This window comes from Cetorhinus maximus, chromosome 4 (genome assembly GCF_964194155.1).
Source record: "Cetorhinus maximus chromosome 4, sCetMax3.hap1.1, whole genome shotgun sequence".
NCBI classification, from domain to species: domain Eukaryota; kingdom Metazoa; phylum Chordata; class Chondrichthyes; order Lamniformes; family Cetorhinidae; genus Cetorhinus; species Cetorhinus maximus.
The window spans coordinates 168,502,995-168,528,160 of NC_135882.1; the positions used below are offsets into that span (position 1 = coordinate 168,502,995).

The 25,166-nt window shown below is 43.9% G+C and overlaps 1 protein-coding gene across 3 annotated transcripts in view; it reads right to left on the reverse strand.

The window, feature by feature from the left end:
• Positions 1-25,166, reverse strand: part of vps13b (vacuolar protein sorting 13 homolog B) — a 1,109,808-nt gene that overhangs the window by 359,806 nt on the left and 724,836 nt on the right. For all 3 annotated transcript variants that reach the window (XM_078541117.1, XM_078541119.1, XM_078541118.1), the window contains exon 25: positions 6,801-7,004. In XM_078541117.1, the coding sequence (XP_078397243.1) occupies positions 6,801-7,004 (204 nt within the window). The remainder of the gene's footprint in view (positions 1-6,800; positions 7,005-25,166) is intronic.

A 25,166-nucleotide genomic window follows, 5' to 3' on the forward strand; every position in this document is an offset into this window, starting at 1 on the left:
GTGAAACTAGTTTTCTGTTGCATCGTTGGTCATTGTGCCCAAGCAGAAAGGTTCTGAGTGCAGGCTCGACTCTAGACTTGAGCATAATCGAGGCAAACAGCTCAGTGAAACATGGAGGGAGTGTCACATTGTGGGTGGGAATGTAAAAAAGTGCCTGACACTATTTGAAGAGGAATAGAAGTGGTCCTTGTTGACAATCATCCGTCAACCAGAAGAAAGATATTAACTTGCCATTCATTCCTTCAGTGTATGTGGTGATAGAGCTCCCATCTTGGCGTTAGGGAATCTCAGAATTCTGACTTGGCATGAAAGGAGGAAATGGGAGGGAGGGGTTCCAAGTGAGGATGGAGAAAAACTTGGGAAGTGATACTATTCCATGATCTTACTGTTTTTGTTCTTAATTGCATTAGATATGGCTGTTGATGTGAACTTGGCAAATTAAGACAGTGCATCTTGCAGATTGTATACAGTTCAGTGGTGGAGGAATGAATATTGAACCCAGTTGCATAAGTGTCAATTCAGTAGATAGATTGCTTTGTCCTTGATTATGTTGAACTTCTGAGTGTTGCTGCAGCTGCAGCCGTCCAGGAAAATGCCAAGTATTCCAATCACATTCCTGACTGGAACTTTGTAGATGACAGAAGCTTTGAGGAATCGGATTTTGAACCAACCATTTGTTGCAGATTACCCGATCTCTCCTCTGCTCTTGTAGCCATGTCCTTAATACACTGGAACTGTTAAGTTTCTGGACAATGGTGAATCCCAAAGCGTTGGCAGTTAGGCAGATTCCTGATGGTGGTGACACTGCAGATCACAAGAAGATGTTTCTTGTTGAAGATGATCATTATCTGGCACTTGTGTGGTGCAAATGCCACCATCTAATTGTCAGCCTAAGCCAGGACCATGGTAAGTTGTTAAATGATTGTCAAACCTGAATTGTCTAAAAACAAATCTAATGTATTTCTGTCATTCAGAGAAGGAAGTGTTCCACTCCATACCATGTCGAGCCTGTCTCCCTCACATGTGCTTTCTTGTTAATGTACTCTGAAGTGTCTTAATAAGCTACCCAGGCGTAAAACAATTGCTAAAATTATTTACCACTTGCACTGACAGTGTAACAGCCTGATAACTTACTTAATTTTCTCCACTTTAAATTCTTATCATTGTTTTGAAATCTCTTCATGTTCTCACCCCTCCTCCAGACCCACAACCCACAAATATGTCAAAACTCTTCCAATTCTGGCCTCGTGCACGTTCCCAATTTTCTTCACTCAACCATTGGCAACTGAACCTTTAACTACCTAGGTCCTAAATTTTGGAATTCCCTCTTGATCTTTGTCCAGCTTTAGGATCTAACTCTTCATCCAAGTTTTTGGTCATGTCCTAATATATCCTTATGTGGCTCAGTGTCAAATTTAATCTGATAACACTCCCATGAAATGCCTTTGGACTTTCTAACTATGGTAAAGGTGTAACATAAAGGCAAGTTGCTGTTGTGTTAAATGTCTCTTTAAGCCAAACAGGAATAGTATATTTATGTATGGTTTGAAGTTAATTATCAATGTAACATTGCATTAGTACATCTGTTGTATCTTCTACTTAATTGCCAGACGATGGAAGTTATGGTTAAAGAAATCGCAAGTTAAACAGTAAATCTTCATCCTCTCAAAAGACAAATTCTATCAATTTTGAAAGATCTAAATCCTTTGATGGTGTATTGCATTTCTGAGCATCCTCACCAATCTTCTGCATGAGAATTTCAAACTGCTGGTAATTCAAAGATCACCTACATGATGCTTTCAATTTACCAATGATGTCCAAAGCGAGAAACACCTTTCACTGTAGATCTCGCATTTTTACTTTTCTCTGCCTCTCCAAACTGCAGGGAAAGGCAAGAATGTTGCAGAATTTTACACATGCTTTCCTGCACCTCACTATGCCAAATTATATACAAACTTAAGTATGTCATCAACTATGCGATGCTTCATGAATTTAACAAAATGAAGAGTTTATTTTCCTTAAAAGAAAACTGTCTTCATTCATCAAAAGGCACAAACACATAAGGTCTGCATCCCTCGTGTTGCCTGGAGGCACAGAGATGATCGCTTTTTCGGCACTCTGATAGTTCCCCCTTATTAAAACATTCTTGCATTCTTGTTCAATCACTTAGTCTCCCCGTGGACCAAACAGTTCGACTACTTCTCCCACTTGAGTAAACAGATAGAGTGGGCTGTCACAGCTTGCACAACATAATATTTCTAAGCTCAGGGGTGGTATAAATGATTAAACACTCCCTTTGTGCCACGACTCACATCGCTGCTTTGCCATTTTCATCATAATTCAGGAAGCTAAATAGAGTCTGTCTCTGCACTTGAGACGTGTGTAAGGTCATCAGCTTGAAAAGAAATACTCTCAGCAGCACAAAGTACTACAGTCAAATAAAAAGTTGTAAATACAACTAACTTCTTTTTAACGGGATTGAATGCAATGCAAATATTCCTGTGTTCATTTTAATACATGACAAAACAATTCTCAAAACACAAAATAAATATATTTGCCCATTTATGGCCTGGTGGCATGTTTGGATTCTGAAAAGAGAGAGAAACATCATTTACAGTTCATTTAGCAACTTTTAACGCCATCTTAGTTGTGCATTAGCTCTGTTTGTCTCGGCCATAGATTCATAGTCAGATACAAGGTATGGTCTCTCTAAAGACTTTTCCAATATAAATTTTAAAATGCCAACTGACTCAAGTTCATACACTGTCAGTCAGAACCAGATCGATGTTTTTCAAAGTTTTAAAAACTCAAGTAGGTGATGAAAACATGAAACATGAGCAAGCTTAATGGGATGTATAACATTAACAAGCATAGCAATTGTCCATGCATTGCTTTTTATGGGAAGCACACATTGCGCCAATGATTTGAACTTGTGCATCAATCTTTCTTCTGCTCTGACTCCATCACCAAATGTGACCTCAACAAAGCCTTTAGTGGCCCTGCAAAAAATGCCAAACCTATTCCTAGTAATCCAGCCTGACTTGACAATACTTATGACTACTGATCACTCCTTGTAATTACCGAAGAGTTCAGATTTCTGTTCTCAAGTTTAATGCCACCATTTACTTTCTATTGAACTCATAGCGAAAAACTTCCAACTTCATCAGGACCAAGAAACTGGTGGCAGTACCCCACCTCATTTACCTTTGCATTGATGTCATTGGTAAACAAAAATCTGGCACAGCCTGTCACATGTGCTCAAACTGCTCATGCCGGTTTACATTCCCTGCTCAAGTTGAAAGCTTTGCTCATAATTTTTACTACAAACCAGCACTAAACTATTGTGATGTAAATCCATAACTACTTGTCCCAATTGAAGTCACGTGGAGGCCACTTCACTCCAGAGTCAGGTCAGGCTGTGACTCTGGGATGTCAGCTGATATTTCGCCACTCTAGTTTGAGTGCACAGCAATTTTCCTTTGTAGATGTTGCAGGTGCAGTGTAAAGGCTTGCCTAAGTTTCCATACTTAGTCTTAGGGGAGAATTTTCGGCTCGACGAGCGAGGGCAGGGTTCGCTTGCCGAGGTGTAAAATGACACGGGGTGATGTCGGGCGTGCGTCCCGACGCCACTGCGCGTCAAATAGATTTTCAGTTTGGCGGGCGCGCAGCCGGCTCAGCTGCGCACCCGCCGAACTGTCAAAGGCCTGTTAAGGCCATTAATTAACTAATTAAAACTATTGAGAAAGCTGCTGTTGGCAGGCAGGCGAAGAGCCCAGGCAGCCTTCGCATTTTTCATGGAGCCTCTTCCACAGGTGGGATAGGGTTTCATGAACGGTTTGTAAATTAAATAAAGTTTTTCATTACAGCTCATTGACATGTCCCAGCTCATGTGATCATGTCTTAAAATCATTTTTCTCTCTTTATTAAAATTTTTCAAACTTAAAACTTATCTCTTTCGCGCGCATGCAAAAAACCTCCCACCACCCCCCCACCTGCAAAGGGAGATCACAGCGCTTCCGGGTGCACGTCACGCTGGGCAGGCCTTAATTGGCCCGCCCACGTAAAATGGCGGCGTGGACCCGATCAGGAACGCAGATCGAGCTTGCGCCCGCCCCCACACAACCCCCCTCCACAGGGGGATAATTCTCCCCTTGGTATCGTGTGAATGGGCTACATGGGCAATTGTCCAGCATCTAAGCTGCAATTTCAGATGAGAATGTGCGACAACAATTAGAAAATACCTTTGGTCAGCACTCCTGTTCTACTTATTCATCAGAGGCGCCAAGGTCTATAATTAACATAGCCAATGTTATTAATAATAATCATTATTATTATTAGCAAATAGCTCTTCATATCCTGAAATTTTTAATAATTTTCACTATGACCAGTACTTAAATTTCACCAACAAAATTTTTGAATAAATTTATGTGATACTTATAAAATTCCTGCCATGAGTTCCTTGTCATTGCTACAAATTTACAAAAAGAACTTTGAATATCGAGGTCTTTGTCCCCTTGTCAGCTGTGGCTCAGTGGATAGCATGCACGTCTCTCAGTTAGAAAGTTGTGGTTCAAGTCCCACTTCAGAGCACAAAATCTAGGGTGACAGTCCAAGGGAGTGCTGCACTGCCAGAGGTGTCATTTTTCAGATAAGACATTAATCAAAGGCCCGGTCTAGACTCTCAGAAGGGTATAAAAGATCTCATCTCGAAGAAGCACAACTTCTCCCTGGTGTTCTGGCCAATATTTATCTCTCAATCAACATCGCAAAAACAGATTATCTGGTCATTATCACATTGTCATTTGTGGGAGCATGCTACACACAAATTGGTTGTTGTGTTTCCCACATTACAGTGATCACAACTCAAAAGTATTTTGTTGGCTGTAAAGCACTTTGGGTGATCCTGAGGTATGAAAGGCACTAAATAAATTTGATCTTTCTTTGTTGTTAAATTTCCTTGATGTTAAATTTCCCCATTTATGATGCAGTGCAGCATTGTTAGTGGTAAGATAGAGGCTGGAAGAAAAAGATATAAAGCCTTTGCCCAGCCTGACCAGCAAAGGTCATTCAGTCAGACCTTCACCAGTCGTGAGATGTTTTCACTTGTGTTTATTGAACAATGCATGGCATAAAGGTAGGGAAGAGGGGAAATCTTAAACTAAAGTCCACACACATACATTTCCAGCAGCGATCACTAGCTAACATTCAGAAATAAGTAAGCTGACTGATTTACCCCAGCGCTGCTCCAAGTGATATCTAGCTAACTCAGTAGAGAATGGTAATAGAAGATGGGACCTTGTTATTCTGCATAGATCAGCTACTCACTGGGCAAAGCTGCTGAGCCTTTGATAGAGGCGGGGTAATCCTATTATCCACAAAACAGAACATAAACCTCACCCCTTCAACCACAGTATTCCCCGACTTGTGATGTGTTTTAATTGGTTAACTGTAACCCCAGACAGGGTACAAATACCTTTTGGTCCTTGTGGTTAGATTTTCAGAATGTCTCAAGTATGAATGTAGTCAGCAAAATAGTATTGCTTTGTTCAGCAGCACACCAATTTTAGAAATTTCAACTGAATTTAAATATGAGGCAACCAAATTCACAATAGATACATTATCCAGGCTTGGGCTGACAAGTGGCAAATAACATTTCTGCCACATAAATGCCAGGCAATGACCATCTCCAACAAGAGAAAATCTAACCAACGCCCCTTGATATTCAATGGTTGAATCCCTGACTAACAGCATCCTGAGGGTTACCCTTGACCAGAAACTGAATTGGACTAGCAATATAAATACTGTGGCTACAAAAGCAGGTCAGAGGCTAGGAATCCTGTGGTGAGCAACTCACCTCCTGCAACCCCAAAGCCTGTCCACCATCTACAAGGCACAAGACAGGAGTGTGATTGAATACCTTCCATTTGACTGGATGAGTGCAGCTCAAATAACACTCAAGAAGCTTGACACCATCCAGGACAAAACAGCCCACTTCATTGGGATCCCCACCCTCCACCACCATGCACAGTGGCAGCAGTGTGTCCCAATTACAAGATGCACTGCAGGAACTCACCAAGGCTCCTCAGATACCACCTTCCAAACCAACGACCGCTACTATCTGGACATTTAAGGGCAGCAGATATATGGGAATACCACCACCAGGAAGTTCTCTTCCAAGCCACTAACCACCCTGTCTTGGAACTATATCACACTTCCTTCACTGTCGCTGGGTCAAAATCCTGGAACTTCCTCCCTAACAGTACCCTGGGTGTACCTACAGAGCAGGGACTGCAGCAATTCAAGAAGGCAGCTCACCACCACCTTCTCAAGAGCAATTAGAGATGGGCAATAAATGCTGGCCTAGCCAGTGATGCCCACATCCCATGAACGAATATAAAAAAATACATAAGTTACAATGTAGCTTACATGCATCCTATTAAATTGAAATTACAAGAAGTACAAAAAACCTCCTCAGGAACTCTTAAAGCACCTTCATAGCCAATGAAGAACTTTTGAAATGTAGCACTGTTGCGATGCAGGTAATATTCAGAAAGAACAATATCTAAGAAAGGTCCTCAGCTATTGATAAACATTTAGGCAGGATATTAAATTGTTCCACATTTTGCCAATGAAAAGGTTAATGTGAATAATATTAAAATTGTTCTCCATATGGTCAAAATTTAAATAATGAAACATTACTATAGTATGCTACACTCAGATGAAAGTACATAAAAAGGGGAACCATATATGTGGATTCAAATGAAAAATACACTTTTTTGCTTGATGAGAAGTATACTTACCTCTGTGGTGGTCCCAATATCTGCAGATGGACTACAAGTGCTGGCATCTGGTGGTGCTGTACTAACACTACTTCTTACTGGTGACCCTGGCATTGGTCCCAAAATAGATTCGGGATGGGTAGAAGACTGCCGCAGTATGCCTTTCTTCTGGATTTTGTCCCAGGCATTGTTCATGCTGTGTGCCAGCTCATGCAGCAATTGTACCTGTTGGAAGAAAGCAAAATCAGTTTCAGCAAAGTCTCCAGACATTTACAATATTTCTGCAGCTGGCTATCTGCACAACCTTCAGCGTTTACATCAAAACACAGAAACATAAAAATTAGGAGCAGCAGTAGATCATTCTGCCCTTCGAGCCTGCTCCGCCATTCAATATGATAATGGCTGATCCTCTATCTCAACGCCATACTCCTGCTCTCTCCCCATACCCCTTGATGCCTTTAGAGTCTAGAAATCTATCAATTTCCTTCTTAAATATATTTAGTGACTTGGCCTCCACAGCCTTCTGAGATAGAAAATTCCACAGGTTCGTCACCTTTTGAGCGAAGAAGTTTCTCATCTCAGTCCTAAATGGCTGACCCTGTATCCTGAGACTGTGACCCCTTGTTCTAGACCCCACCCCCAGCCAGAGGTAATATCATCCCTGCATCCAGCCTGCCCAGTATCCTGAGACTGTGACCCCTTGTTCTAGACCACCCCACCCCACCCCCGCCAGAGGAAATATCACCCCTGCATCCAGCCTGCTCAACCCTGTCAGAATTGTATACGTTTCAATGAGATCCCCTCTCATTCTTCTAAACTCTAGTGAATACAGGCCTAGTCTACCCAATCTTTCCTCGTAGAACAATCCTGCCAGCCCAGGAATCAGTCTGGTGAACCTTCGCTGCACTCCCTCAAGGACAAGTATATCCTCTTAGGTAAGGAGAACAAAACTGCACACAATACTCCAGGTGTGGTCTCACCAAGGCCCTGAACAGCTGCAGTAAGACATCTTTGCTCCTGTACTCAAGTCCTCTCACAATGAACATGTCATTTGTCTTCTTAATTGCTTGTTGCACCTGCATGCTTGCTTTCAGTGATATGTGTACAGGGACACACAGGTCCACTTATACATCAACATTTCCCAATCTATCACAATTTAAATAATACTCTGCCATTCTGTTTTTACCACCAAAGAGGGTAACTTCACACTTAGTCGCGTTATACTGCATCTGCCATGTATTTGCCCACTCACTCAACTTGTCTAAATCACCGTGAAGCCTCTTAACATCCTCCTCAGCACTCACATTCCCAACAAGTTTCATGTTGTCAGCAAACTTGGAAATATTACATTTGGTTCCCTCATCCAAATCATTGATATATATTGTGAATAGCTGGGGCCCAAGCACTGATTCCTGCAGTACCTCACTGGTCACTGCCTTCCACTCCAAAAAAGACCCATTTATTCCTACTCTCTATTTCTTGTCTGCTAATCCATTCTCAATCCACCCCCAATCCCATGTGCTTTAATTTTGCACATTAACTTGTTATGTGGAACTTTGTCAAAAGCGTTCTAAAAATCCAAATACACCACATCCACTCCCTCATTTATTCTGCTAGTTACATCCTCAAAAAACTCCAGTAGGTTTGTCAAATATGATTTCTCTTTCATAAATCCATGTTGACTTTCTCTAATCCTGTTGGTATTTTCTAAGTGTCCTGTTATCACATCCTTTATAATAGGCTCTAACATTTTCCCTACTACCGATGTTAGCCTAACCAGACTGTAATTCTCCATTTTCTGCCTCACTCCTTTTTTTAAATAGATTGGAGTGTGACATTTGTCACACTCCAATATGCCGGAACTGTTCCAGAATCGGCAGAATTTTGAAAAATGACAATTAATGCATCCACTATTTCCATGGTCACCTCTTTTAGTACCCGAGGATGTAGATTATCAGGCCCTGGGGATTTATTGGCTTTCAGTCCGATTAATTTCTCCAGCACTATTTTCTTTAGTAATACTAATTTCCTTCAATTCCTCCTTCTCACTGGACCCTTGGTTCCCTCACATTTTTGGGAAGTTATTTGTGTCTTCCTCTGTGAAGACAGAACTAAAGTATTTGTTTAATTGCTCTGCCACTTCTAAATTCTTCCATTTCAGACTGGAAGGGACCTACATTTATTTTCACTAATCTTTTTCTGTTTTACATACTTGTAGAAGCTTATACAATGTGCTTTTATGTTCCTTGCAAGTTTACTCTTATGGCTGGATTTTGCCGCCGGCGAGCAGGGGGCGGGGCCCACTCGCCGACATGCAAAATGACGTCGGGTTCCCCCCGACGTCACCGCGCCCCATTTAAATTTTCAGGAAGGCAGGGGTACAGCCAAATCAGCTGTGCGCCCGCCGACCTGTCAATGGCCAATTGAGGCCATTGACAGGATCATTAAAACAATTAAAGGACCTGCCCGTCCAACCTTAAGGCTGGCGGGCAGGCCAGGAGCCCCAACGGGCTTCTGAAAAAACATGAAACCTCATCCACCGGCGAGACGAGGTTTCATGTAGGGTTTAAAAAACTTTAATAAAGTTTTAGTGAAATTTATTAACATGTCCCATCTCGTGTGACATTGTCGCATGATGGAGACATGTTAAGGATATTTTTTTATTTTTCTATTTTTAATGTTTGAACAAGTGTAAGTGATCTCCGAGGCAGCACTTAGCCTCAGGGAGATGTGCGCTCTTTAGTGCGCATGTGCGAAAGAGCGCACTCTCGCAATTGGGGAATCCCACCCCCCCACCCGCACAGGGAGCGCATAGCGCTTCCCGCCAGGTGTCATGCTGGGCGGGCCTTAATTGGCCCACCCACTTAAAATGGTGGCAGGGCCCACTTCTCCAGCGGGGATCAGCTCCCCGCCTGCCCGGTAGGCAGAAAATTCTGCCCCTTATACTCTATTTTTTCCCTCTTAATCAATCTCTTGGTTCTCTTTTGCGGAATTCGAAACTGCGCCCAATCCTCAGGCTTGTTACTTTTTCTAGCACTTTATATGACTCCTCTTTAGATCTAATACTATCCTTAATTTCTTTCGTTAGCCATGGTTGGGATGCTTTTCTCTTTCTGTTTTTGCGTCAGAAAGGAATGCATAACTCCTGCAATGCATACATTCATTCCTTAAATATTAGCCATTGCCTATACACCATCATGCCATTTAATGAAGTCCCCCAAACTATCTTAGCCAACGCACGCCTCAAACCTTTGTAGTTTCCTTTGTTTAGATTTAGGACCCTAGTTTCAGTTCGGATTACTTCACTTTCCATCCTAATGAAGAATTCTATCATGTTATGGTCACTGTTCCCTAAAGGACCCTGCACAACAAGATTATTAATTAACCCCTTCTCATTGCACAATACCAAATCTAGGATAGCCTGTTCCATAGTTGGTTCCTCAATGTATTGGTCCAAAAGAACCATCTCATACACACTCCATGGATTCATCTGCTGCAGTATTATTGCTAATTTGATTTGCCCAGTCATATGTAGATTAAAGTCACCATGATTACTGTAGAGCCCTTGGTTTCCACCTCTTGTTGCTTCTTAGCTCCACCGAGACTGATTCTACATCTAGATTCTATGAGTCAATATCCTCTCTCACTATCATACTGATTTCATCCCTAACTAACAACATCACCCCAACCCCTTTTCTTTTTTGCCTGTCCTTCTTAAAAATCGAGTACCCTCGGATATTCAGATCCCCTTGGTCACTCTGCAGCCATGTCTCCATAATCGCAATCATATTGTACCCATCCACCTGCCACTCTATTTTAAACCCTGCCCCACAGTACTAGCGAATACCCCTGTGAGGATATTGGTCCAATACCCCCACCTCCAGTAAAACCCTTTCTTTCTCATGTCCCTCTTGCTCCTCCTGGCATTTCCATCTTCTCTCCCTCATGTCCAAGGGATTCAGACTTAACCTAGTGCATCACTGGCTGGACCACATCAAATGTTACCAGGCCTCACTCTCCTCTGCCAAAAGCACCCAGTACTGCAGGGTCACCTGGGAAATAAAAACCCGACCTTTCTCTTTTCTCCAACATAAACTGTCTTCTTAATCTCCTCACAGCTGCCTACTCCACTCACCTCCAAATAAGATTGCTTTGCCACCAAGACCGAGACCAGTTGTTCAGCTTAGTGCCTCTCTCTCTTGCCCCATGTCCACCAAGGTAAATTTCCACCCATGCTCCCCACCCCGATCTAGCCTTTAAACCTGCATCTTTTGACCTGTTTTCTTCCCATCTCCCCCCAACATCCAGCCAGTGCTCACCTTGTCCACGAGACCCACCTTCTGCTCCCTCGACCCCCATTCTCACTTAATTGCTGACCAGCTAACTATCCTTTCTGGCCCCTATTGTTAATATTTGCCTCTCTTAAGGTACTGCACCCATCCTTTTCAAAAGAGCCGCCATCACTTTCCCCCACCACCTCCTCAAAAATAAAACCCTCAGCCTCTCTTTGCAAACTACTATCCCACCCTCAAACCCCCTTTGGTCTCCAAAGGATTTAAATGTGTTGTTGTTGCCAAAATCTATGATCAGCTTTCCCGTCACTCCATGCTTGAATTACACCAGTTTTCACCTATCACTTCACCAAAAAGTCATATATGGCATTCTCTGTAACTGTGATAAGGCGTAATTTCCCTCCTTGCCCTCCATGATCACTCTGCAGCCTTTGACATAGTCAACCACACTATCTTCCTCTAACAACTCTCCTCTGATTTTCACCATAGGGTCAGTTTCCACATGTACATTGGCAACACAGTTCTACCTCTCCACCAACTCTCTAGACCCCCACTGCCTGGCAGCCATCTTTGCTTAGATTAGCCACAATTGTATCCAGTTGAACATTGGGAAGATCAAAACATCATCTTCAGCCCTGACCACAAACTAGGGTTTGTATTGCTCCTTTAACATGGTAATCAATTCCATTTCCCTTCCCGACTACTACCTCAGGGTGAATCAAACTATTTGTAGCTTTGGTAGCCAACCTGAATTTGAGCTGCCTCTGACACCATGTCTTCTTACAAGGACTGTCTATTTTCATTTCCATAGCACTGCCTGCCTCCACAGCTAGCTCAGCCCATTTTCAGCTGAAACACTCATCTGTATCTTTGTCACTTCCAGGCTCAGCTAATCCAAATTTCCACGAGGCTTTCCTCAATCTCGCTCTGTAACTTCAGTGGGAATCATGGGAATGACAGCGTAAAGGGCCATTTACACCATTTCCCAGGGCTTCTATTGATCTGCCACCAAAGTCATGTTGAGAAATCAGAAGAACCCATGTGGGAATTTCAGCCTGTGTTTACGTATGGTTTCACAGCTCAAATTGGATTCTTCTATCCTGCAGAATGATGGGTGATGGTGACAATCCTGACAAGGGGGAAAATAATCAAAACCAGAATTATCACCATATGGTACATATTGAATTTGCTGATCTAAGATTGTTCACACTATTAGCAATGCATTGGATAGTCAAATTTTGGTATCTGTATAACATCCAGATGTTAAAAAGAGTTATGGAGAGATCTACAAACAGTGTTAATGTCCAGATCCAATTTAATGGTGGGACAGTTCAAGGAGCTACTCCTAACATTCCTAACACACGAGTAGGAAGCAATTCTTTTTATTACTGAAACATTTTTTGCAATGACAAGTTAGAATATCACAAACTTGACTAATGCTCACTGCTTGTGCAATGTAATAAGGAACAGTGAGACCAAGGACAGTGACTTGGTGCCTCACTTGAAACTTCTGTACATTTGATAATGAATGAACCAAGTCAAAAAGGTCGTTCTCCGATCCAAAAATAGTTGCTTCCCTTTTTCAGATTGTGAACCTAATTTAAAAAGGGTGACATGTTTTGCAACTAAAACACCTTCAGACCTTCCAGAAGTTGAGCTGGAAAATTTCTCTTATCACTCTTTTTAAAAACAATCTATTGATGCAGAAAGATACTAAGCATGTTACGATTAGTTATTGGTTTGTAACATTATTCTACAACTTCATACAGGTGTTAAAATGAACTAGAATAGTATGCCTTTTTTTTTAAACACAAAGTAGATTATCATTGCATTAGAACAAAACCACTCAGGATAGGGGGAGGTCTGAAGGCCCATCACCTGTGCCTGTTCTTTGAAAGAATATTCAACAAGACCCACACCTCTGCTTTTTCCCCAAAGCAAACTTCCCCTTTTAAAATATTTATCCAATTTCCCTTGAAAAGTTACTACTGAATTTGCATACACCACACTTTCAGGCAGCGCATTTCAGGTTATGAGGGGTACAAATCAAGAGCTGGAAAGTGTGATTAGGCTGGATAGCTTTTTTTGAGTCAGCAAAAACACAATGGGCCGAAAGGCCTCCTTCTGTGCTATAAATCGTCTATGACAACTTGTTTCATAAAAAATGTTTCCTCAAGTTGCCTCTGGTTTTTTTTTATCAATTACCTTAAACCTGCGTCCTCTGGCCACTGATCCTCCAGCCAATGGAAATAGCTGCCATTTTCTCTATCAACACCATTCATATTTTTGAACACCTCTATTTAATCTCCCCTTAACTTTCTCAGCTCTGAGGAAAACAATCACAGCTTCTCTAATGCCTTCACATAACTTAAGTCCCTCATACCTGGTACCGTGCACAGAATTATCACAGAAGCATTGCTCTCTCATGTTTCACGTAAATTAAAACTCATAAGGTCATTTTACTTAGCAGCTTCAGCTGCCACTAAAAATGCAGATTTCACTGTATGTTCTATAGCAATTGCGCTGTTACAGGAATAATTTAGAATCAAAGAATGTTAGGGCACAATACTAGGCCATCTGGTTAATCAACTCTGTGCCAACATTTTTCTCCATTGAGGCACCTCGTCTAATCCAACTCTCCTGCTCAGTCCACATTTATATTGCTTAATACTGCTACTTCTTCGAGTAAAAGAAAAGGGATCCTAGATTCTACGGGATAAACGAGCTGCACTAGAAACGCACACAGCTGCTCACCATACTAAACATTTTAATTGAAAAATAAAATCCTATGCTTTTGAAAATGTTCGGCCTCTAGGGAGATCAAGACTGTGAAGTTTGCTTCTCATGTGGGTTACACAGATGCAGAAAGTCATGTTGTCACTCCAGTTCTGAGGGTTAGCTAAACTCTGCTTTAGGAATTTCTAAACAATCTTGCATGGTTTTATAAATAGAAAGTTATTAAAAGATGTGGTTTGGGCTGTTGCTCTCCAAGACCATTGTGCCTTTCTATCTCTCTTTTCTCTGTCAAAATGCTTCAAAACTCATCTCTTCAACTGTGTCGTCAGTTCTCATCTCTCCCTTCCAATGCCTTTTACAAAAGGGGGCAGTAGGACAGTTGTAATGTTAATGGACTCCACCCACTGGACAGCAAGAGAAATTTACACTCAAATAATTAACAAATCTGGAATAAAATGAGAGCCTCATTGATACTAATCATGAAACTGCCAAACTGTCGTAAAAGCGCATCTGGTACTTCAGAGGATAAAATCTGCCATCCTTATCCGGTCTGGCTTATGTGTAACTCCAGACCCACAGCAATGTGGTTGACTTTTAACTGCCCTCTGAAATGGCCTAGCAAGTCACTCAGTTGAACTAAATCACTACAGGAAAACTACATTCTCAGGGGCAATAATTGCTGGCCTTGCCAGCGATGCTCACATCCCAAGGACAAATAATTTTAAAAAACATACTGAACCCCTCATTGTAGAGCAAAGTCAATGGGGAGAATTTTCTCCCCGTTGTGGGGGTTGGGCAGGGGTGGGCATGGGTGGGCGCGCAGCCGATCGCTGTCCATGATCAGCTGGGCACTGCCATTTAGCGTGGGTGGGCCAATTAAGGCCTGTCCAGCGTGACACGCACCCCGAAGCGCTGAGCACATGCGCGTGGAAGAGCGCAGTAATCTCCCTGAGGCACGGAGCTGCCTCAGGGGGATTAGTTTGATTTTTTAAAATTTAAATAAAAGAAAAAAAAATTTTAAGACATGTCTGCTCATGTGACAGTGTCACATGTCAATGAATTTTAATTAAAAAATTTATTTAATGTATAAACCCTCCATGAAACCTCATCCCGCCCGTGGATGAGGTTTCATGATAAATGCAAAGGCCGTCTGGGCTCTTCACCTGCCTGCCAACCTTAAGGTTGGACGGGCAGCTCAGTTAATAACCTTAATTAGTTTTTAAATGGCCTTAATAGGCCTTTGACAGTTCAGTAGGCACGCAGCAGAGTCGGCCTCACACCCACCAAACTGAGGATCAAAATGGCACGCGGTGACGTCGGGAACGCACGCCTGACATCACCTCACGTCATTTTACGTGTCAGTGAGCAGGGCCCGCCCCCACTCGCTGATCCGAAGATTCTGGCCAAAGTCTTTCACATCAATGGTGCAATGTAGTTGCAAGTTTTGTATGTTGAATTCAACATTAGATCATAAACTGAAGCTACAGTTCCTCTCAATAAATTTAGTGATTCATTCAAACTTCACTAAAGCACTTCTTACACATGCTCATACAATAATACTCAGTGATTTCTGCTTAGAAGTGGCCTTAAGTAACCAAACTTGCTCTCTTAAGATTGGTTGATTTTTTCCGGTAGCAGCAAAACTAGTTTTTCAGTTCTGATCATGTTTCTAGGAATGCTGCTAGACAAAGCTCGCACTTCAGTAGAAAATCAGTGATAAAAAATAATCTTATCAATAATTTGGCAAGATGAAAGTAAAGAAGAATGCTTAATTGGTGTTTCCAAATGAATAATAATGCTATATTCTCAAAATAAATCTCCCAAATTACAACAACAAATCTGCTGCTATTTAAACAGATTCAAATCCAAACTACTTCAAAACAAAAGACATTGACTAAATTGTTGCCCCAGGTCATCTTATACAATTTAAAAATGTTCTTTCACAAACTTACTGCCTCAAAACACTATTCTTGCCGCCCACTATTCTTGAAATATACAAAATACTAACTACCATATTTGTTATACATGGCTTGTTATACCATGTTCTTACCATGCCTGATTGTTTTCCCATTATGGAAGGGACATGCGTGGGAAAAGACATATGTGGCAAACACCTAAAATAATTTGCAAAACGTAACACTAATGATGCCAACACCACCCACCCCCCTACATTCTGAAACCTATTCATCACCCGCTTATTCTATTCCTGGTTATTAAGCATCAGATCACTGAAATTATTCAAGCTGTATAAAGTCCGTGCTGACTTTGTTATACTCTCGTCCGAGCGTCATATCCCTAAGACATGAACTGTTTAAAATTAAACCTTATTCAAAACGGACTCTGCTGAACCAAAAGATGGTTACATGTCACATGACTCACAAGATTGACCACTGCTTCTGGAAATTTCCGAACAGCTGTTACAAGGCAAAAGCAACCCTCATCAGGATGGAATCTCACACCTCTCTTTGAGAGGGCATTACAATAAACAAAAGCAGGTTGCAGAAGATGGTCAGTCTCTCCAGCCTGAACTATAATAGACGGAGAGCCATCAAAACTTATTATCCCTGCAGAGGCGCTAAGAGCCACCATTTCTCTCATTAGGCAGGCAATGGATTTGACCAGAGGCACAGGAACTGCTCCTTAACCTGAAACTGCCTCATTAATGTGTCACATCATATGGTCCAAGCCTTTGGCCTTTGGGTCAATTCTAATGTTACATTTCAAGACTGAAAACTCAGACTGCCGATTTAACTCTAACTTGCAAGATCAACACCAGGATTCCAGGTTGACAAAGCAACCTGCAACAAGTCTCAGCCCCCTGAAGTCTGTTTATCTGGAAGCCTCTGATCATCACCTCCCAACCGGACCAAGGGTAGAATTTTCCGCCCTTGTTGGCAGGGGCATGTTTTGCAGCATGGGTGGACAATATGGCGAGAAGGCCAAAATTCGGTTTTATGCCATCATGAAACCCGTTTGTGATCGTCCACTCTACCCATCAATGGCAGGCCACGTTTCCTGCCGAGAGAACATCAGGAACCTAATTTCAATACTTTAGCATCTCATTATAAGCCCTGCTCGCTGAACTCATCCCCCCACACTGGATCAATCACACCGACGTGTTTCACAACTGTACAGAAGTGCACCTGGTAAACTGCACTTTGCTCAGGCCTTCGAGGTTTGTTTGCCTACCTTGTTTAGGGCAGCACCCGTGGTCATCAGCACCAGGCTTCGCAGGCAGCACCACATCACTTTAATGGGGGCTCTTGGGTAGGTCTCTACATACCAGACCCACCGTAAGGTGGGGTGGCTTTTCAATGACTGCAGAGCTAGGGCTTGCTTGGGGAAGGGGGAGAAGTGGCCTCAGGTAAGGGAAGAGGCTGCAGGGTGAGGGCTGTACTGGGGAAGGGAAGTATCCCTGGGTGTGTGTGGGGGCACATGTTGATCTGTGCAAGTGGCCTCAAGATGGTGAGGTGTGAGAAGGCAGTCTCCAGAACAGATGAGGCCAGGTGGAGATGTGAGGGTGTGTGTAAGACAGTGTGAGGTGATGTCACTTGAGCTGGCAGTGAGTGAGATGCCAGTGAATGTGTGATGGCCTTGTGAGTGTGTGAGTTTAGAGTGATGAGATGGTTGCCTTGCCCTGGCAGCACAGATGAGGTCATTCATCCTCTTTCTGCACTGGATGGCCAATCTCTTCTGTTCAGCATTGGCACTGGCCACAACTGCCACAGCCTCCGAAGCCGGAGTGGTGAGGTTGCTGGACCTTCTGCGGCTAGAGTGGGGGTGGAGGACATCATGGCGGGTCACCAAAAGGCATTGCAGTGACAGGTACCTGAATCCCTCTTGGCTTTCAGGGCCATGTCTTCACTGGAGCAGTCCTGGGCTGCAAGCACTGAGAACTATGTGTGCGGCTGCAGTTTAGATATGGTACCAAGAGTGAGGAAATCATGGCGGGCAATTCAGAGGCCGCCACGTAGGAGTTACCATTGACCAGAAACTGAACTGGGCTAGCTATATAAATATTGTGGTACAAGAGCACCTCAGAGGCTGGGAATCCTGCAGCGAGTAACTCACCTCCTGACTCCCCAAAGACTGAGCATGATCTACAAGGCACAAGTCAGGAATCTGATGGAATACTCTTCACTTGTCTGGATGAGTGCAGCTCTCGCAACACTCAAGACGTTTGATGCCACCCAGGACAAAGCAGCCCGCTTGATAGGCACCACATCCACATTCACTCCCTCCACCACTGATGCATTGTGGCAGCAGTGTGTGCCACCTACAAGATGCACTGCGGGAACTCACCTTAGACAGCACCTTCCAAACCCATGACCTCTACCAACTAGAAGGACAAGGGCAGCAGGCACATGGGAATACCACCACCTGGAAGTTCTCCTCCGAGCCACTCACCATCCTGACTTGGAAATATATTGCACTTCCTTCACTGTCGCTGGGTCAAAATCCTGTAACTCCCTCCCTAACAGCACTGTGAGTGTACTTGCACCACATGGAATGCAGCTCACCACCACCTTCTCAAAGGCAATTAGGGATGGGCAATAAATGCTGGCCTAGCCAGTGATGCCCACATCCCAAGAATGAATATAAAAAAGAGACAGCGTGTTTCCTGTTGCTGCATAATTAATGAGGTTGGAAGGGGACGATACAGAGCAAAAACCCGTCATTGCGTCCACTGGGTAAAACATCGTTTTTCACGCCCACTACCGTACTTAGTGCAGTTCTGGGACAATTCCGCCCCAAGTCTACGCACAGCAATCTCATCTCGCTACATCATTATCCATTTGAAAGAAACTGCGATACTGACTTCAACCAGATCATCAAAGGAACTGGAACTCCTTTGAGAACGGTTTGTATGTGTGCATAAACTAACTTTCTGTTTTAACCATAAAGAGAGTTTGCTGTGAGTCACTTGAAAAAAATTAGACTTCACAAACTGAGTGTTTGGGGAAAACACACCACCGCCCATTTTTAAAACTATTAAAAACACGTCAGTTTGCAGACAGACGGTGAGAGGATAAAGGAGTTCAGTTCACCTCTCTCTGCTGTCCATAACACAAGGATAATGGTTAATGATCCCTAAAGGTCTCCTAACTAGTGTGGTTTGTTAACAAAATATTTTCAGTTAAAGGACTGGATTTTTGTGTACTGTAAACCTTAAGTTACATACTTAAATAAGCTGAAGCTCCAAATTATTTTAGGATTTTGCTGATCAAAATCAACTTCTAAGTTTTGTAAAACCAGCTGCTGTACATCATCAAAATAAAGAGAAATATGGAGGCGGAATTTTCACAGACCAAAGTAGTGCAACAAACATGGCCAATAACAAACCTCCGGAGGGGTTTCCCCTCCACTTTGATGTCCCAACCAGCCTGGGGCCTCGTTATTTTGGCATTTCATGCACGCTCCAGAGACGCTTCCATTTTTGAGGTGGCCTCATGGTCCCCTGACTGCCTCAGCACAGCGCCCACCTCTCCCAGTGGGGTTGCCAGCCATCCGTGGCTGCGGAGTCATCTGATTGGGCCAGCAGCTTCTAGGAACCTACCCGCTTTCCTTAATTTGAGGATGGATATGGAGGTGGCTAGTTAGTGAGGGCTGCATCCCAGAAGATCATGCCAGAGTGCATACTACACACCTGTGCTGGGTCGAGATCCAAAAATGGTCCCGACGCCTGAAAGTAAATTTTCAGCATAAGATTCCACCCATTAAAAGCTGCTAAATGGAAATTCAAGAAGGAACTTCCAAGTAAAAGTTTTAATAAAGACATTAAGAGTAAGTGAGTGGCTAACAGAGAAGTTTGCCCAAAGACAAATGCAGCTGATATTGCAATAGACAGCAAGACAATGGCAATATATTAAATGAGTGCACTGTATCTTTCTCCAAAGAAGAGGAACAGGATAAAAAACCAGTGACAGAACTAAAAATAAGAAAAGGGGTGGAACTTTCTAGATTCAATACAAGTTTTAAAAAATAGTAATGGAGAAATAACAGGGCTTAAAAGAGATACATCTCCAGGGCCTGATAGTTTTGACCTCAGGGCATTAAAATAAATAGATGAGGAACTTTCAGAAGCACTAGTCATAATCTTTCAAAGGTCTCTTGCTTTAAAAATTGACTCCTCTACAGTTGCACCGAAGGATTGGAAATTTGCTTATGTCACGCGATTATAATAAAATCGTGAGCGGAGAGAAACCAGGAAACCAGGCTTGTCAGTTGTGGGAGAAACACTAGAATTTATCATGAGGGTCAGAGCGTTTTAGTACTTAAACAAATTTGAGCTGATCAGAGAGAGAACGCATGGGTTTGTTAAAGGACCTGTTCCGGGCCTCAAGTTTTCACCATATTTACTGATGACTTGGATGACAGAGGGTTTGCAGATGACACTCAGTTAGGAGGGATAGGGGATAGTATAGATATGAGCAGGACATTGCAAAGGGGCACAGTCAGTTGAGTAAGTGGGGTGAAAAAAAAGCAAATAGAGCAAGTGTGAAGTCATCCACTTTGGATCCATGAGTGATAAATTGAAGTAGTTTCCAAGTGGTAAGAAAATAGAAACTGTACAGCAGTTAAATATTTAGCAGTCCAAGCACAGAAATCTCCAAAAGCTAATAGACAAATGTAAAAATCAATTAAAAATAGTGAATGGAATGTTGGCCTTCATTTCATGGGGGCTTTATGCAGAATTTCTGGCAGTTTTGCACTGTGCATCCACACCCATTTCTAAGAACTATGTTGTTTCCTGCCAAAACAGCTTCATTCTGGGCACTCAGACCAGACAGGAAAAGGAAATTTCTATCCACAGGACCTGTCTAACTCATTACACCAGCTGGTTTCCATACCCCACCACTCCCCATCATCACCTACAACAGGTAAAGTTTAAAACTGAATTTCAAATGCTCCATTGTGTGATGGTATCAGTCTCAAAATATTACAGAATCATGTATCAGAATGGTTTTTGAACAGGTTATTTATTTATAATCACGAGTGACAGGTGGTTCGAAACGTGGAGGATTACTTTTCACTTTCCACTGTGAATTGCCACAATATTCAATACTGGAAAGTAGGCCGGAATTTTCCGTCCCCGTTGGTGTCGGGTGTCATGGCAGGTGTGAGCGGACAATATGGCGGGAAACCAGTTTGCTATCGTCCCCTCCACCAGTCAATGGTGGGCAGCCTTTCCCACCGCCGCACGTTGGGAATGTCATTTTAATAATTATAAGCCCTGCTCAGCTGAATCACGCCCCACGCTGGATCATCTGGGCACGTCGATGGGAAAACACGCTGACCCAGAAAATGTCTTGACAAGTGTGACATGCAGAAGTCGGGCCTTACCGTTAGGGCCTTGCTCTATTCGTAGACATCGAAGGAACAGAAGATGCGGGAGCCCTACAGCTACTGGGCACTGGAGGGACACGTGCATTGCATGTTGGGTGGATTTTCATGGACATGGCTCCACCACAAAGCAGCTCATGGAAAGTGGAAGGTCACCATTGATGCCTGGAGTCTGCTTCGGGACATCAGGGTCTTGGCCGTGAGCTTCTGCGGATGATCATCGAGGTGGGTGGAGAGGAAGATCTAGGTTTGACTGGGAAAGGAGGGTGTACCGGGAGGGGGGTTGGGGTGAGGTTGGGAGGGGGGAAGCGATGGTGTCGGGGGTATGAGGTTGGGGGGAGCGATGGTGCCAGGGAAGGGCGTGAGGTTCGGAGGGGGAGGGAGTACGGGGGCGGAGGGTGTAACAGGAGAGAATGCGGCAACTGATGAGGAGGAAGATGTAAGGGGGGAGGAAAGCATGAAGAGGGAGGAAGGCATAAAGGGGGAGGAAAGAGTAAAGGGGGAGGAAGGAAGGATTAAAGATGGAGGAAGAAGTGGGGGGGATGTCCAGGTGAACAAGCAAGGGAGAGATCTGTGGAGTCAATGACTGCCTCCCGTTGAGTGAACTGAAGGTGGGCGTGGTAGGAGGGAATGGTGAGTATGAGAGAGGGCAGAGTGAGCCGGTAGGGTGGGAGGGCAAGGGTGCAATAAAAGGTATGGCGAGGGTGGTTTATGGGGACTCGGAGGCAGACACGGACCTGGCTATCCTCCCGTGGGCCACCTGCTCCCTCTGTGGTAACAGAGGACGAGGTTGAGAGGCTCACAGGCAAAGGCGATTTGGAGGGATTGGGCAACCTCTGAGATTCCGTAGTGGATGACCCAGGGGTGTCCAGCTGCTGCGCCTCCTCCCTTCGAGTGCCTGATAGCCCCAGCCTGGCTCCATGGAGGGAATAAACACCTGGAAGGACGTCGAGGTACTCCATTTCCCTCTCATGTTGCCACTGCAGGAACTCACCAATGGCTGCCACGATGGAGTGCAGGTCTGCGTGCATGTCTGTGTTCTGCTCGACCAGGGGTCTCCATAACATCCTCCATCCATATGCTGCCATATCCGTACATGTGGGCACGACTTCATCAGAGAGCAGGCGGATGCACTGCTCCAACTCGCGTGCCACTCTGTTGAAGGCTTCCAACAGCTCTGCATGATGTCCCCCCGCCTTCTGCTGACTCTCCACGATGAGTTGCAAGGCGAAGTCCAGAGGGTCGTCATCTGACTCGGAACTCACAGAGGCCTCTCCGCCAGCAGTCCTCCAAGTGCTGCGGAGCTTAGCTGAACCTGCCTCTTCCTGCTGCAGACACATGTCCGTGTAGTGACCACCAGATTGTGAGCCCGAGCCTGCTCTAGATCTAGGTCCCACTGAGGCGTATGTCTCTGTGCTGGTGGAGGGTGTGGGTAAGTGCTGTGATGGATCTTCCAGGTTGCTTATTTCCAGCTCTTCAATGAGGAGGTGTCCTCTTTGCTGGAGGTGCAGACCAGGATGGAGCTGAGGGGCTGGCTGGCCAAGGGTGTCGTCCGCTTGGCAGAGCTCCCAGTGAACCAAAGTAGAGATAAGTAGTGCATGGCAGCAGAGTGAAAAGCAGGAGAGCGAGCATTCATAGTTGTGTTGAGAGAGGGATGATGTGATGCAGGATCCTCATGTGAGTGTTCACCGCTGACCTCACCGTCACCGCAGGCACAGTCCAGGTTCTCACCAGTCAGCAGGATGGCATGCTCCTCAAAGCGGGTGAGGAGTTTAACGCAGGCCACTCCACCCCTGGGTCTGGGACCTCTCCCTGTTATTGTGAGCCAGCTTCTCCTGCATGAAAACAGATAGAGAGAGCGTGAGCAGGACACATGGCACTGAGTGGAATGTTTGTGTGGTGAGTGGAGCTGTTGACGGGATGAGAACACGAGTTGCAGAAGATATGAGCCTGGTGGAGATGTGAGGGTGTGTGTGAGAGTTAGTGGCGTTGTTCCTTGAGGTGTGAGATCCCTGTGGATGTCTGATGGGTTTGTGAGTTTAGAGTGATGAGAAGAGTGACTTACCCTGGTGGAACGGATGAAACCATTCGCCCTCTTTCGGTACTGGGTGGCTGTCCTCTTTTGCAGGTGGTTGGCACTGACCACTGCTGCCGCCACCCCCATGCTGGATTGGTAACCTTGCTTGCTGGTTTTCGCCCAGAGCGGGGGTAGAGGACTTCACAGTAGGCTTCCAATGTGCCCAGTAGGCGCTCGAGGGAGGTGTCGCTAAATCTGGGGGCAGCAGGTTTCCTCCCTTTGGCAGCATTCAGTTCCCAGCAGCTTCTTATCCCTTGAAGAGTGCTGGCGCTGTGTGCAGGGGCAGCCCTTATATATGGTGCCCGGTTCCTGAAGGTCTGCGGTGACAGCGGTGCGTGTGAATCAGAGGCTAGCGACCCAGTGTGTTTCTTGGGAATGCATAACGAAAGAGGTGGGAATGGGATGATATGGTGTGAAAAGCCACTATTGTGGCCGGCAGGTAAATCATCCTTTTCCCCGCCTGCTACCGCACTTAGTGCAAATCTGGGACGATTCTGCCCGTAGAGCTTTGCAACTTGACTGCAAAGGGCTTGAACGACAGCAATGCAGCTACTTGAAAGAGCTTTTGTAGGTTCTCACAACTCAATAGTTCGCCAAAATGCACCTTCCTTCAACTGTTTCTGCATGTTCGAAGATGTCAATGGTTTAAAGGAAACATTTAGTAGATAAAAGATCGAAATTAAAATATGCCAAATTAATCTACATTATCTTGTCTCCAAGCACAACATAATGACATGCACTGAAACCAAAAATTAGGTCATCAAGACTTGTGGATTAGACTTTAACTACGTAATCAATGTTTGGGTGACCAACATGTTAAACCACAAACCATCAATTTAGCAAAGAAAACTAATATTTTGTAATTGATTGCAATGCATTATTTCAACAAATACTCATGGAATTAAGAAAATGTAGGCTCCAGTTTAATGTTGTTTTAAGCAAACAAGATAGTGGAGGAGTGAATTAAGTTTTCTTTAACCACTCCTCGTAGAACAACTAAGTGGAAAAGGAGAAGCACAACATGCAACCAGCCTTGTTTGACATTATTAGATGCACAATGTTTTTTTTTACTGAGTTCAAAGAAATTATTGAAAAATGGGAAACGCATCTTGTGTGGTACTGAGTGCAAGCATTATAAAAACAGCAATAGTCACAGTAAATCATTTACTACATACTGTATAACCATTAATGTTAGACAAAGTTTTAGTCAATAGTTTACTTGTTGCTGAGCACTGAATTTGTAATGCTTTCTCCATAAATATTTCCTAATAGTACAAATTGCTCTATTTTGCCACACTCTATAATTTATTTGAACAAACTATCCATTTCTGTGGACCTTACACAGGCTATATTTAAAGCAATAAACTTACATGTATAACACAGTGTCATGTGAAGTTTCAGGAAATGCCGCTATATTGAAAGGCCTTTACAGAGACTAGCTATTAACTGTTGTAGCCTTACAAAAGGAACCTCATTCAGCCATCCTATTAAGCCTCTCGTACATTACAAAAGCTAATTGAGGTCGATTTTGACTGCCTTCGTCAGGCAATAAGACTTTATGAACCTCAAAATAGGGTCGGTATCTTTATCGGCTGGTTGACTGGTGATGCGGCTGACCCCATTTTGAGAGGATTCTGTCACCAGGAGTCCAAAGCACCTGCCCAGTTTAAGTGGCAGGCCTCTAGGAATTCAATATGACTTTGACCTCTTTTTGATTCTTTCATAGAATGTGAACATCGTTGGCAAGGCCAGCATTTGTTGCCCAACCCTAATTGCCCTTGAGAAGGCGGCGGTCAGCCGCTGTCTTGAAAAGCTGTAGTCCATCTAGTCTGCAGTGCTATCAGAAGGGAGCTCCAGGATTTTGGCCTAGCGGCAGAAAAGGAACATCACTGTCAATGGATTGGAGACTGCACAGCAACCATTTCCACAGGCATGGAA